At 39.8% G+C, this 14,437-nt stretch overlaps 1 protein-coding gene across 1 annotated transcript; it reads left to right on the top strand.

Moving 5' to 3' along the window:
• Nucleotides 1-4,333: 4,333 nt before the first annotated feature.
• LOC104588482 (protein DETOXIFICATION 41-like) lies at nt 4,334-13,402 on the top strand. The gene is made up of 8 exons (XM_010246421.3): nt 4,334-4,760; nt 9,651-10,195; nt 10,393-10,479; nt 10,610-10,666; nt 10,802-11,040; nt 12,248-12,366; nt 12,588-12,674; nt 12,763-13,402. Exons 1-8 carry the CDS (start codon nt 4,443-4,445, stop codon nt 12,835-12,837), a joined length of 1,527 nt encoding a protein of 508 aa, XP_010244723.1. The 5' UTR covers nt 4,334-4,442; the 3' UTR covers nt 12,838-13,402.
• Nucleotides 13,403-14,437: the final 1,035 nt, after the last annotated feature.

Genomic DNA, 14,437 nt, shown 5'->3' with positions numbered 1-14,437 from the left:
ACGAACAATCTCTTCTTCACTGGCCATCCTTATACCTGCAACACAAAATGCCCAAGATAAGTAGAAAGTAAACAAGGGAACAATGACTCAGCAATCAAACGGTAAAAGAAACAGACCGGTCTCCCTCTCCATCAACCCAGTGAGCATCAACATCTCCGAGCAAGTGTACGCGATAACATCTATCTCATGGATCATGCTCAGGGCCGACCTCTCTCCCAAGTAATCGCCATCCACTTGGGCTGCAGCACAGTTGTCCTCGGCTCCTGTAGTTCGGTCAGGAAAGGGAGACTCCCGGGAATGCGCACGAATAAAAACGACTCCTTCTAGTGCTTCATAGAAGAAGACGCCTCGACCAACGACCGGACATTCTGCTTATTGGAAAAATAGTAGTAGCCCTGCTGATGGTGCTTCAGCTGAAACATAAAGTTCACCATCCCCAGGGTCATCTTGATATCACGAACCACACAGTAGGACATGAAGCTGAGCAAGAAGCTGAAGGAGTTTGGCATCAACTGCACTGGCAACACCCTATACCAACCCAATACCTCGGCGACCCCCTCGTTCAATGGGAACCTCAGCCCAGCCTCCAAGCTATGCTCGTACACACATATCTCGTCGGGCTGAGCATCAATGGCCATTTTGCCAGGTTGCAGACACCTCATCTGGAACTTTGCGGGGATGACGTACATAGCTCGGATCTGAGCCATATCCCCAGGCCCCAAGACGTAGGGCGTGGTGCCAAACTGGTGACATTCTCGCAGGGGGAGTTCCGCCTCCATCCTAGAAGGGCCAGCCTCAGCCTCCTCGACTTTGACGGCCACAAAATCCCCCAGCTCCAACTCATAGTTGGAGCCATGGGAAGAGTTGGAACCGTAACCACTACTAGAGGACCTAGAAGAGGAAGAGGATCGATGGGAACCGAGCAATTACTGTCGAGCAACCATTGCCGAGCAATCACACCACACTCCACTGAGCAATGCAAGCTACCTTCCTCGCAAATGACATAGAGCCCCCCCCCCCCCCCCCCCCTTTTTCTTTTATAGCCACCAGGAGCACGGACCGAGGAGAGATCAACGATACAGATGAAGCACCCCTGACAATGCCTCGGAAGATCAATCGACACAACCAATAACGCACGCGCAAAGCATTAAAAACCAAAGCGGCACCCCGACAGGCGGCAATTACGACCATTAATTGCGTCGGTTCGCCCGTCAATGCCGGTCTAACCACCAGCGCGGATCCTCGGCTGGGCTGCTCAAGAACGTTAGCCCAACTGGAATGCCTAGTACCGACCTTAACCAAGCCTCGACGTCAGGCAAGGCTATAGGCCGGCCGAGCATTCCCCCTCCTCGACAGCAGAACTGGGGGAGTGGTTCGGGAACTAAAATTTTGGTTCTTATTTAAGTTTTGTAACCGACGATTGAAGGACTCCTCGGCAACGACCAACACTACATGGACGAGACAACAACTCGGAAGTTCCTTAGCCGAACAACGAACCAAGAGAACCTCGTCCCTCGACTTCGAAACTGGGGGAGTGGTGTTGAGATCATGGCTGAGCTGGCCTAGAGAGACACGTGGCCACCCAATCATCGCCCGACCACGTCAGCATAGCTCGGCCACATCAACTCAACGCGGCCATGTCGGCTCAACTCGGCCACGTCAGCATAGCCCAGCCGAGCTATGTTACTATCGTGGTTCCCCCCTTATCCCTCTAGCCACGTCAGCTACATGTCGCGCGAATAAGCCCGACTACAGTTAAGGGTAGGAAGACAAATTCACCGAGGAGTAGAACTCTACCCCGGTAACCTCGGCGGAGAGCTCTATCCTGATTATCTCGAAACTCTAATCCGACTAGGAGACAAAATCCCGGCTATAAAAAGGTGCTCCATGCTCAAGGTAAGGGAGCCCAACTTCTAGCACCCACACACTTTGCTCGGCCCGATGATTCACCGCCCTCTCACTGACTTGAGCATCGGAGTACCCACCTGGGGATAACTCCTCAGGCCTCTGACTTCTTCTCTTGATCGTAGATTACATAGTGCGGCACCATCCTTGTAAGCTTGGCACCGCCCAGTCAGCAAGGATTATTTGGTTGCTCTCCTCGGTTCGTGCACTACCTTGGATCGAATCATATTATATATATATACATATGTTGTTTATATTGCATTTTTGTAAATTTGTTATATTATTATTTTTTATAAAAAACATGTATATATATGATGAAAATAGTTGAAAAGATACTTGTATTTTTTGTTTTTAATTTAAATTGTTATATTTTATTTTTCTTTTAATAATTTATTATTTTTTAAAAAGCTAAACCGGATCGGATCATATCCGACTTATCTGATACAAATTCAAATCAACGTTTGTGAGATCTGATCAGTTTGGATCTGCGGTTCATAGTATCAGATCGGATTTGGATATACCCTAATTTGAATCCGATCCGATCCGTTTGCATCCCTAAGTATTGGGCTTATAATGGTCTAATGTGATCCCATATCGTTCTGATATATTCAGGGTCCATTTGGTTCGCAGTCAGAATCAAAATTGGAATTGGAATCCTTTGAAATCAGAATCAGAATGATCTATTCCCATAGTCTATTTGGTTCAGACAGAAATTAATAAAAATAGAAATTAGAATTAGCTAGAATGGAATTTCATTCCCAAGGGAGAGGGAAAGAATGACCATTCTCTTTAATGGGGAATGAGTTTCGACCATGAATCGGAATGAGATTCCGAATCAAATAGTTGGAATAAGCTAAGCTCCTCCGATTCTAGATATTCCCAAAAATCAAACGGACCCTAAGAATATTAGACGTTTTGAAATTTTGAACCTTCCATGAGACACAAAGGTGAAAGAGTAGTAGACAACGCATTTTTTCATAGTTCACCGTACCAGTTCCCACTTCCCACATGGGCTGCTCGTCAGATTATTTTGCATTGTCGAAATAATCCATGCTGCAAAACAGAATATAGTCTTCTCGTGGGTGAAAGATTGAGAACTTGAGACATGTTTTCTGCACTACTTTTATTTCAGTGACAACGTGTTATTAATATAAAGAAAAAAATTACAATAAATGCTACTGCCCTTCACCAAAATCCAAACGTTGTTTTTTTTTTCTCATTACTACTTTTTTATTCACAATGGGGTTGCCTCATAAGTCGAGGGCTCTCTCATAATCATACCCACATTCCAGAAAAATTCACTTTAATACACTGAATTATGGGGTTAATACCAAAATAAAAAGTTAAGTTATTATTCGAATTTTCAAACCTGTCATTACAGTATTTAAATTTTTTAAAAATATCAAATTGGTCCCTGTTATTAATTCAGTGTCAGTTATTTGTTAAAAATGTCAAAACTATCCTTCAAAAGAAAATGAAACAATAATGGAAAGAAAAGAAATAACTAGATAAGAATGTGTTCCAGATATAAAGGTAGAAGATAATGACTTTATTAATCTAGAATCTCAAACACTTCAACTAGTTTAGTCTCAAGGTAGAAGACAATGAACAGTATCTTCTTTTGAAGGATAGTTTTGATATTTTCAACAAATAATTGATGCAATAACACGTTTGAAAGTTCATATACTAACTTGACACTATCCCAAAATTCCCTAATAAATTCAAATATGATAGATATTTTCATGGGCGGCTAGGATATGCTGTCAGGTGGGTGTAAAGCGCGCTATGTGAGTAGCAGAACCGGATTCGTTACGAACTTGTTCTCTTACTAGTTACTACTACTTTATTATCGACAACGGGGGTTGCCAAATTGCTGTTTCACTTTTTTTTTTTTGTTATTAGCGCTTTTTTATTGACAGTGGGGGTTACCAACTTACTGTTTTTGACTTTTTGTCACAAGAGCTAACGGCTCCTCAGCTTACAAAATTCCATCTACCAGTGGCAGTGGCCACTAATGCCCTAATTAAGAGATCAATGTCTACATTGAAAATAATCAACAGATTCTTTAAAGAAAGGAATCAACAGTCTCAGACGGCCAAGAATAATATTTTGGCGGGGGCCAGTGACCCATCTACACAGATCCAACGGCCATTATAGCTCATATAAAATTTTAAATGGGTCTACATTAAATTGGATGAGGCGTTGGCTTTGATGCATGATTCTGAAGCAAAAAGACCTTATAGGTTTTAGCGCTGCTCCTGTGCTCTACGACTGGTTCTGATGCTGAGGAGAGGTAGGTGACAACTACGGATCAGTCATTCTCCCTTTTAATTCCATGAGGCGCCGGCTGATAAGGAAGGTTAGATGGTGGGTACTCTCGAAACGAGGAAATATATATATATATATATATATATATATATATGCAGGTAAGTTTCTGTCCAGTTCAAGGTCAAAGAGAGGAAAGGTACGCAGGGGCTCAAGCTCCAAAGTCTGGTCTGAAATCGGTGTACGTACTCGACGTTACAGAAGCTAGAAGCATGGGGCCGACGACAAACGCGAACAGCCAGCCTCTGTTGGTTGGCCTGCAGTCTCATGCCCGGCTCAGGGATTTGTCGTCGGAAGAGGTGGAGGAGTACTTGTCGCATGAGCCAATCGCTTGCGGAAGCTGGCCGCGGCTCATTGCCTGGGAGTCCAGGTTCCTCTGGTGCCTTTCCGGGGCTTCCATCGTCGTGCAGATTTTCAACTTCATGCTCAGTTTGGTAACCCAGATGTTTACTGGGCATCTGGGTGCCGTGCAGCTGGCCGGAGCGGCGATTGCCAATGTCGGGATTCAAGGTTTTGCTTATGGTATCATGGTGAGCCTTCTTTTCTGCTGCTATTTAATTTAATCCATTAAAGGTTGCATCCGAAGGGAGTTTAATGCAGTTACACTATCTATCTTCAATTTGATATATACTTGTTAGGATTATAGGTGATTAGGGGCAATTTTAAAATAAATTAATTTTTTAAAATATATATCAAACAAGGGTAGAAAATACTGTTCATTTTCCAAACCACTTCCGCCCCATAAACCGATCGCTGATAGATTGAACTGCGACTTGAGACTTGAGTTTCATCCTACCAATCTCTATGAAAAAAGATTCCAATCCTACGTCATATAATCTAAATCAATATGTCATCTTGACCACCATCTACCCGCCATCTTCTCCTGCTTTATTTCACTAGATTTCAATTTCAACGACTCAAAAGCTACCATTCAATTCAAGCTAATCAATCCAATCGTCATTCTCTCGTCCAAGATTGAAATTCTTGAAAAAATCTCAAACCCCATTACCACACAAACGAACGCCATGAATTAATTTGTTGTTCAGGGGTTAGTGGGTTAGTCTTTCTTACGAATCTCTCACAAGTCACAATCACAAACAGCCGGTCCATTTATCTCTCTCTCTCGTGGTTATGAATACCACATATGGGATATCCACCCAATATTCGAAATCAACGTTGAGAAATGAGAATGATGTGTTAGTAGCACTCTGCACCTACTACACGGAACACTCCCACATGTAATAAAAGGCAGACACGTACGACCAGTTGGTTAAAGAGTGTACACAACTAGCAAAAGAGTAGACCAGCGGATCTTATGTACTTATCAAAGGTCTCTCCAAAGTTATTTCAAATTTTCACCAATCTCTTTCGACTCTTAGACTGATTAGTGATTAACCCTTGTTGCTTTTAACTTTTTTTGCTTTTTTATTCAACTCACAACAAGAAAAACAAATTAATTGAAGAACACCCCATTAGAGTTCCATTTCTTTCACATATTTTATTCTGTTTTTATTGAATTAAATGTCATACCACAGGAAACAAAATATTTATTTTTTTCTTCGTATAAAATTTTGATTGCGGCAAGGGTGGGGACCAGGGGAGGACATGTTCAGAATTAAAGGGACATCTGGCTATGACCGAATGGTTCATTGCTTCGTCTTTTTAGCATGGTTTTCAAATCGCCCTTGATCCGGACGGTCGGATCCTTCGGTTCAGGAACCATCCAAGCAACTGGTTCGTTTTACCCCAAACTCAGTCCTTGGTCAAAAATCGTTGAATCAGTCAACGATTCATTGACTTGGGTGATCGAACCATCGACCCGTCGACCCATTTAATGGTTTTGGCCGTTTTTTACTTTTAATTATTTTTTTTTATTTTTATTATTAGAACGAACCATCCGTTCGAATCAGATAGTTGAACCATCAACCCAAAAACCGGTAACTAAAACGGTTCTACTTTCTGATTGTTTTTTAAAACCATGCTTTTTAGTAAATAAGTTATTAATTAAGTAGGTTGCCAGCCCCTCAGAGTTCTGTTTGTTTTCAGTACAAATTTGTATGGATCGATAGGAATTTTGTATTTGATTCAACTTTGCATCCACTTATTTATAATTAAGATTTTCACTTCTACCTAGTATAAAATATACACTTTTTATCTCCTTTCCATCCGTTGGTACTTCAAATTCCTCCTTCCTCTTAATTTGATCCTCTCATATAAAGTGAGAACCACATAATTTTGCTTCCTATTTTATTCTTCTTTTCAACAAATAACTTTCCTCCCGTGTCTATTATGGAACCCAACTATTTTATTTTTGATTTTACTTCTCCCTAACAAATAAGACAGTCATATTTGAAGTATAATTTAAACTAATCAGCTGATTTACACTAAGGCTATGTTTGGTATGAAGGAAAATGCAGGGAAAGGTAAGAAAATTTTTACATTGTATAGGTTTCCCTCTTTTTCCCTACCTTTTCCTTCAGACCAAATATAGCCTAAAAGCTCAATTTGAAAGGAATACAAATATATACAGTAAAAATATAAAATACAAGGTTTAAAACTCTACATATTTGTATTCATACTCTTTCCAAACTGAGCAAAAGGCTTAGTTTAAAAGGAGTACAAATTTGTACTTTACATATTTGTATTTGTACTCCTTCGAAATTGAGCTAAAATAAAAATTAAATTTACACTGCAAATAACCACATCCTTATTGATTAATTAAAATAATAGGGGTGATTATATGGGCATGGCCCTACACAGATCCAAAGAAAGAATTGAGCTTTCCACAAACACAATTAATATATTGTGTGATGCTCAAAAGACAAGAAAACAATATATTGTGTGATAGAATATATTATATAAATCGTGGGTAACTTCTGGCCCGCCAACCCATACTGTCCTAGTGTAAGCCTGAGCTAAATAGGATTTTGGATAGAAAACTTGAGATCGGCTTGGTCAGGGCAAGTCCGTGCTCACACCGTCCCAACAGCCTCTTGCAACTTTCCCATCAGGAATATTTCTTCATGAAATAAAGCACATCAGTACGGAGATATTCCCAATGCAAGGCTGTAAAGGCTGCTAGAACGGGTGTTGCTCTGATGGAAGTTGAACTCAGAAAACTTAAGTTCAAACTTGAAATTTTGTCAGTCAAACCGGCCAAACAAGTTGCCTAGCTATAGCAATTTGGTATGTTTTAACTTTTCACCATAGCCATAGTTTTTGAACCGCCGTTGACCCGGACGATCAGACAATTTGGCCCAAGAACCATCCAGACAACCAGTTCCATTTTATCCTAAACCCAATCCCTAGGTTCATGTGTGTGAAAATATTTGTAGTATGCAAATGAAGTACTTAACCATCCAGACCTACGTGACCCATTTTTTCGTTGAGAGAGAGAGAAGAGGGTTTGATATGGTGGTCCAACTGTCCAATATCTGTGGGAAACAGTACAAGTATTTAAACCTGACCTTTGTTTTCTTTGAGAGAGAGAGAGACACTAAAGGAGAAAAAAGCGGAGGAATATTGAGGACATGTAGGTATAAAAGAAGAAAGAAAGAAAAAAAAAAGGAATAGGATGCAGACATGTAGCTAGAGATATCATAAACATAACAAAGGAATATTGAGGACACTCAACTTGGAAACCGTCATAGGAAGAGAAAAGAAGGAATGGTAGTTGACACTTAGCTACCTAGTTTTTCTTTGTAAGCCCCCTTTTCAAAAACACCTTTCATTTCAACTGTTTTTGGCTCCGATGAGACGAGATGACCTCAAGACAACAACTCGAAATCGTGTGCATTCGGATCTGTTACCAATCAGACGCTCCCAATATGTCCCAGCGTTTTATTGGTTCGATTTGATTGAATTTTTTTTTTTTTTTTTAAATCGAACCGAAAACCGAAATTTCTAAAATCTTAAAACCGAGCCAAACCAAAAATCGAAATAAACAAACCGAATTAAACTTATTCGGTTCAGTTCAGTTTTCAGCTTGATAACCGAATTTGAACACCCCTACTGATGCCCAGCAGTGTTTTTTCTTTTTATTTTTTGTGGGAAAAATAGCCCAATAACTGAGGGTTCAGTCAGCAAGCAACATGCCCTCAAAAACTGGAGAGGGAATCAAGATCTTCTAACCACACAACATTTCATGTGTATTTATTGTTGTCATTTATGGCTAATGGACCGACCTCATGTGCATCCATCCCACTCTGTCCCTACCCCTGATTCCCCAGACACCCGTCCCACAAATGTATAAACTTCACTAAGTGTAGCTATCAAATCCCAGGAGAGCTTTTGGAACTTCGGGCCATCCCCTAGCTATTATCATATTAGCATAGCAATGTTTTTAAAGACAAAAATACCTCCACAAGTCAGGCTTTGTCATCACAAATAAAGACTTTCTTATTCACTGGGTTGTGTACCCAACTTACTTTCCTAGACTCTTCGTGTTGACTGTTAGCTTTCAGCTACCTAACAAAACCATGAGCACATGGATTATTTTGATGCTTTGGAAGGTTAGTTGAAGATCTGACTTGGCCATGGTTTTCAAAACCGGACTGGACCGGATGATCGGACCGGAAAAATCAGGAACCGGTCATTTGACCATTTCCATTTTTTTCTAAAACCGTTGATTTTGGTCAGCAAACTGTTGAACTGACCGATTAATCATTCGAACGGTTTTGACTACTTTTCAAATTTTTATTTTTTTATCAAAACGGACTGGCAGTTTGGATCAAATGGTCGAACCGTTCGAACCGGTAACCGGACCCCTAACCAGATCGGTTTTAAAAACCATGGACCTGGCTAATCCATTTTGATGTTAGTCTAGAGCCATCTATATAAATAGACCAAATGGAGCGTATTAGGTGCTTGGTCTCATTGGAGACTTAGGCTCAGTTTGGAAAGAATACAAATGCAAATAAAATACATACAAAATAATACAAAATATAAGATTTTGCACTCTACATATTTGCATTTGTGCTCCTTCCAAACTCAGCCTTAAGTTGTCTATTAAGCTTCCAAGGCTAAAAAAACTTCTGGATTGGAAGGGACTCTCGGCCAAGAAATTGACATAGACCAAGCTAGAACCTCCTTTGGTTTCCAGAAATTAATTCAAATTCTTTTCAACATTAGACCATCTCTCTCTCTCTCATTGTAATATTAATGCCCATTTCTTATTAAAATATAGAGTAGAATATGGTGACAAAATCCTTGCTCTGTGGGCCTCAAATGCCACCCTGCAGGCCAAAATAGAGCTTAAGCAGATTGATGCAGACTTCACCTTCAGTAGGATTTGAAGCTATTATCAGTATTTATTAGTTACCCAGATTAAATTTCTTTGTGATAGGCAGCTATATTAAATTTCTGGCAAGAATAAATTTGAAGATGCACTGATTGTGTCTCTTTACAACTTTGTCCCTCAGTTGGGGATGGCTAGTGCTGTGCAAACTGTGTGTGGCCAAGCTTATGGAGCAAAGAAGTACGCATCCATGGGCATCATTTGCCAGAAAGCCATCGTTTTGCATTTGGGAGCAGCCTTCTTACTGTCATTTCTCTATTTCTTCTCGGGCGACTTCCTTCGAGCCATCGGCCAGTCAGACGAAATATCAGCAGAAGGCCAAGTGTTCGCGCGTGGATTGATCCCTCAACTTTGGGCATTCGCGCTGAATTGTCCAATGCAGAGGTTCCTTCAAGCTCAAAATATTGTCAACCCCTTAGCCTACATAGCTGTAGGGGTTTTCCTCTTACATATGCTCCTCACATGGCTGATTATTTTTGTATTCAAGTGTGGCCTTCTGGGAGCATCTCTTACCTTGAGTTTCTCTTGGTGGCTCCTTGTCATCCTTACTGGGCTTTATATAATCTTTAACCCATCTTGCAAGCACACATGGACTGGGTTCTCTAGAAAGGCCTTCAAGGGGTTATGGTCCTACTTCAAGCTAACAGTTGCATCTGCTATCATGCTGGTGTAAGTGTACAAAGTAGAAAGTAGAAAGTAGAAAGCATTTGATGTGATACTGCTACATGGGAAAGGCCTCAAGCCCAGCCCATCTAAACCTGGGTGGTGGTTTGGGTGCCCATTGGGATGATGCCTGGCCCATGTTCAGTTCTCATCTTTATTACATGAGCTAACTATTTTCCATTTTCCAACATCTCTTGATACAGCTTGGAGATATGGTACAACCAGGGAATTGTACTTATATCAGGCCTCCTCCCTAATCCTACACTCTCACTGGACTCTATTTCTATTTGGTAAGTTAATGGTGATTCTGCACTATATTCCTCCACAAACATTGCCTTCATTTTCACTTTCGAAGCAATTATGATGGCTCTGTGGTTTATCTAATCTGCTTGAAATTCTCCAATTTGTGGATGATACCAGCATGAACTACTTAACTTGGGACATGATGTTTATGTTGGGTCTCAGTGCAGCAGCCAGGTTAGTATAATACTAATAAGGTTTAGTGGATAAACTAGACTTGAATTCCAAATTAAACCTTACAATCCACAATTTAATTAGTACAGTAGAACTCTACAGTAGATCTTAATCAAGTAAGGGATTTGGGCCTTGCAGTGTTCGCGTCGGTAATGAGCTTGGGGCCGGTCATCCGAAGGTCACCAAGTTATCAGTATTTGTCGTCAATGCAACCAGCATCACCATCAGTGTGATCTTCTCTGTATTCGTTTTGCTATGTCGCACTGCATTAAGCAAGCTTTTCACTTCTAGTGATGAAGTTATTAGTGCAGTTAAGAGCTTGACTCCATTGCTTGCAATCTCAGTACTACTCAACGGCATTCAGCCCATTCTCTCAGGTAAATATACATTGCACAATACTCATATAGCAACTGTGGACCGATTTGAGCCCTGCTGGGCTTAGTTTCCATGAAGGGCTCGTCCTTATCTGTATGTTTGATAGGAGCAAACTTATGGCCCATATATTCTACAGTTAATGAGTTCCAAATTAGGCTGTCAATGGGTCTGGTCTGGTTCGGGACAAGTTGGACCAGTTCCGAAACGATTACAAATTGGCTCTATGAAATAGACCCAGAACCGAACCAATTATTAATCGAGATAATTGGGTTTGACCTGATTATACTTGACATCTAAAATTATTTATGGCATAGAAAGTTAGAACCTTTTTTTTATTTTTGATAATATAACCTTAATGAAAATGACACTAAATGGTATTGTGTTTATACATTGATAAAACAAGTGTTTTTAACTAAAATTACCCTATGTACTGTTTATGAAATGTATAGAAATCACAAGATACTCTGTACTTTGTGCCTAGTGTCACTTTGGTCCTCAAACTTTAAAATGCAATAATTCAGTATTCGAACTTTCAAAACGTGATAATCCAATACCTTCCATTAATCAGCAGTTAATCTGTCGTTAAGTGACATTTGAAAAGGACACAAATGCCCTTTGAATGCCATTTAATTTTCTTTTTCCACCATCTAGACATTGACAAAAATTTAACTGTCTCAAATCCTCGCTTCTTCCATTCAAGAAAGTTGGGGTTACATTTGAGTGGGCATTCTGGTGACCCCAACTTTCTTGAATAGAAGAGGTAAGGATTTGGGGCTATTAATTTTTTTGTCAGTGTTTGGATAGTTGATAAAGAAAATCAGATAACACTCGAAGGGAATTTTTGTCTTTTTAAAATGTCACTTAACAGCTGATTAGTAACTAGTTAATGGCAGGTACTGAATTGTCACGTTTTGAAAGTTCGGATACTGAATTATCGCATTTTAAAGTTTGGAAATCAAATTGACACTAGACCCAAAAGACAAGGTACTAATCGAGAATTTTCCCTATTATTAACTAGATGATCAATTCGGGTTTTAATCAGTTTGGAATAGCAAAAATCAGTCCCGACCCACTTATAATTGGGACACAAATCTCAGAACCAAAACCAATACAATTGGTTCAGCTGGTTCAGTTCCAAAATGTTGTTTCTAGTGTTTCTTATTGGAAACTTTTATTTGGTATGTCATTTAAAAGATTTTGTGACTTCAGGTGTGGCTGTTGGAAGCGGATGGCAAGCCCTAGTGGCCTATGTTAACCTCAGCACTTACTACGTTATAGGTCTTCCTATTGGTTGTGTTCTTGGATTCAAATTGGGCATGGGAGTAAATGTAATCTCTCTCTCTCTCTATATATATGATGCAGATGCAGAAAAGACATGTTATGAGTTTTGACCAATCAAAATCCACACATGAATCTTGATAAATAACACCTGATTGGCCACCACATTTATGATACTAATTGATTTGTCAAAAACTTTTCAGACATTAAATCTTCCCGATATAATAGTCGAACCCATATATATCTAACATTTTGAAATTGTACTTTGTAGGGGATTTGGTGGGGAATGATTTTGGGAGTTGGTCTACAGACAATAACCCTCATCATCCTAACTGCCAGAACAAATTGGAATAAGGAGGTATCTCCATCTTGATTTACTTATATAAACTCATTAATCATTATGCCCTAAAATGAATCAAAGAGTAACCACTGAAGATCCCTTGTAGGTTGACAAAGCTGCTGAGCGCATAAAGAGATCAACTGATGAAGAAACTCTAAGCTTAGTGGAAAGCGTTGCCTGATCGTTCCTGGCTTGAAGAAAATTTTCATAGGATGCAATTAGCCCTCTTTTCTTGCACAAATATGAAATGAGGTGCAGTTAGTTTTGAAGATCAGCCGTTTGAACTTCCAAGCATCAACAGAAAATCACTTTAGCAAAAGCAATCTGATTATGGAAGAGTAGTTGCTGCCATCGTTGGAGATTCTTTTTGTTTCCTCCTCTCCAACGCATTGTAGTGATGTAGAAACAAATTCTCTGATTAATATGCAATTTACTATTAAAATTATAAAATATATTATCTTAGCTTCTGTTTCTGCCTCCGGTTGAAATTGTCCATTAAAGGTTGTAGACAATTGGCCCTTATTGCTGCTTCTTGGTTGTGGGCCATTTCTTTCAGTTGCAAGAAAGAGTTGTCATTTGTATCAAGCGGCAGACTGGTTACTGGTTAGCTCGTAAAGCTCTTAACAGTCGAGAGTGTAATAGTGAATTCAGGTTTAGTGATGCATATGTAAGGGGAAGAGCTACCCCCAGATTTGTGTAGCTCATCTTTTTCTATCAGAAAAAAAAAAAGAATTGTCATTTGCATACACCATCTAGAGTACCGATTGATCAAATTCTCGATACATTAATTCTTGTGAAAATTATGGCGTACCCCACCTTACAAATTTCTATCTGAAACCCCCCACTTATCACCCATCTCCCCCCTGAATTGTGTCGAACTGCCCCACCTGTTATTAATAGAATCAATAATTTGCCCTTTTGCGATCGAGTATTGATACTTTCAACCTTGCTCAACACATCAATAACATTCAAGCAAAGCTTACAATATGTACTCCAAATCATTTCTCTCCAATTGTTGCCATATAGAGTTAATGGTAAAGAAAAAGTATGGAAGCTTTTGGGAAAAGTACAGATGGGCCCAATTCAGAATTCTGAAATCCAGCCCAGCCGTAGTAGGTCATAAAAAGACTTGTAAATATAGCTTTTGGAAAGTTTAGACATATGCCCGATTAGGTGGCAAGTTAACATGGCTTCTATGTCAAAACTTCAATTTCCCCTTGAAAAGACAAAAACTAAAATGCCCTTATCACAAAAATAGGGCTCACTTGAATCTCTCCCTCTTTCCCAATCTCCCACTGCATTCTCTCCCTCTCTTTGTGTTGAGTTCATGATCATGTTCTGTATGCATTTAGAGAATTCACATTTCTTTCCATTGGGATTGATCAGGGAAGAGAGGAGACTAAAGAGTGGAAGAAGCTTGTTTAGTGGACTCCCCCAAAATTGGGTGAGATAAAGATAAATTTTGATGCTTCTTGGGGAAATGCTCAATTGGTAGTATTGTGAGGAATCATCGAGGACAAGTTCTTGACGTTAAAGCCTATAACGTGGGGATAACAACGAATCAATAATTAACATGGTTGAGGCCTGGGCTGCTATGGAAGCTCATAACATGGCTCTTAATTTCAAGGGTTCTCCCATCACTATTGAGGGAAACTCTAAATTGCTTATTCTTTGCTTACAACAAGTTTTGGACCCGCCCTCGAGATTGAAAAACATCATTAGTGATTGTCTAGAGATAAAGAAGATGTGTGAAGTTAGTCGACTACAACCATGCTTTTCAT

Source organism: Nelumbo nucifera, chromosome 3, assembly GCF_055504915.1.
Source record: "Nelumbo nucifera cultivar China Antique chromosome 3, China Antique-T2T, whole genome shotgun sequence".
NCBI lineage: Eukaryota > Viridiplantae > Streptophyta > Magnoliopsida > Proteales > Nelumbonaceae > Nelumbo > Nelumbo nucifera.
This window is presented reverse-complemented; position numbering and strand designations above follow the sequence as displayed.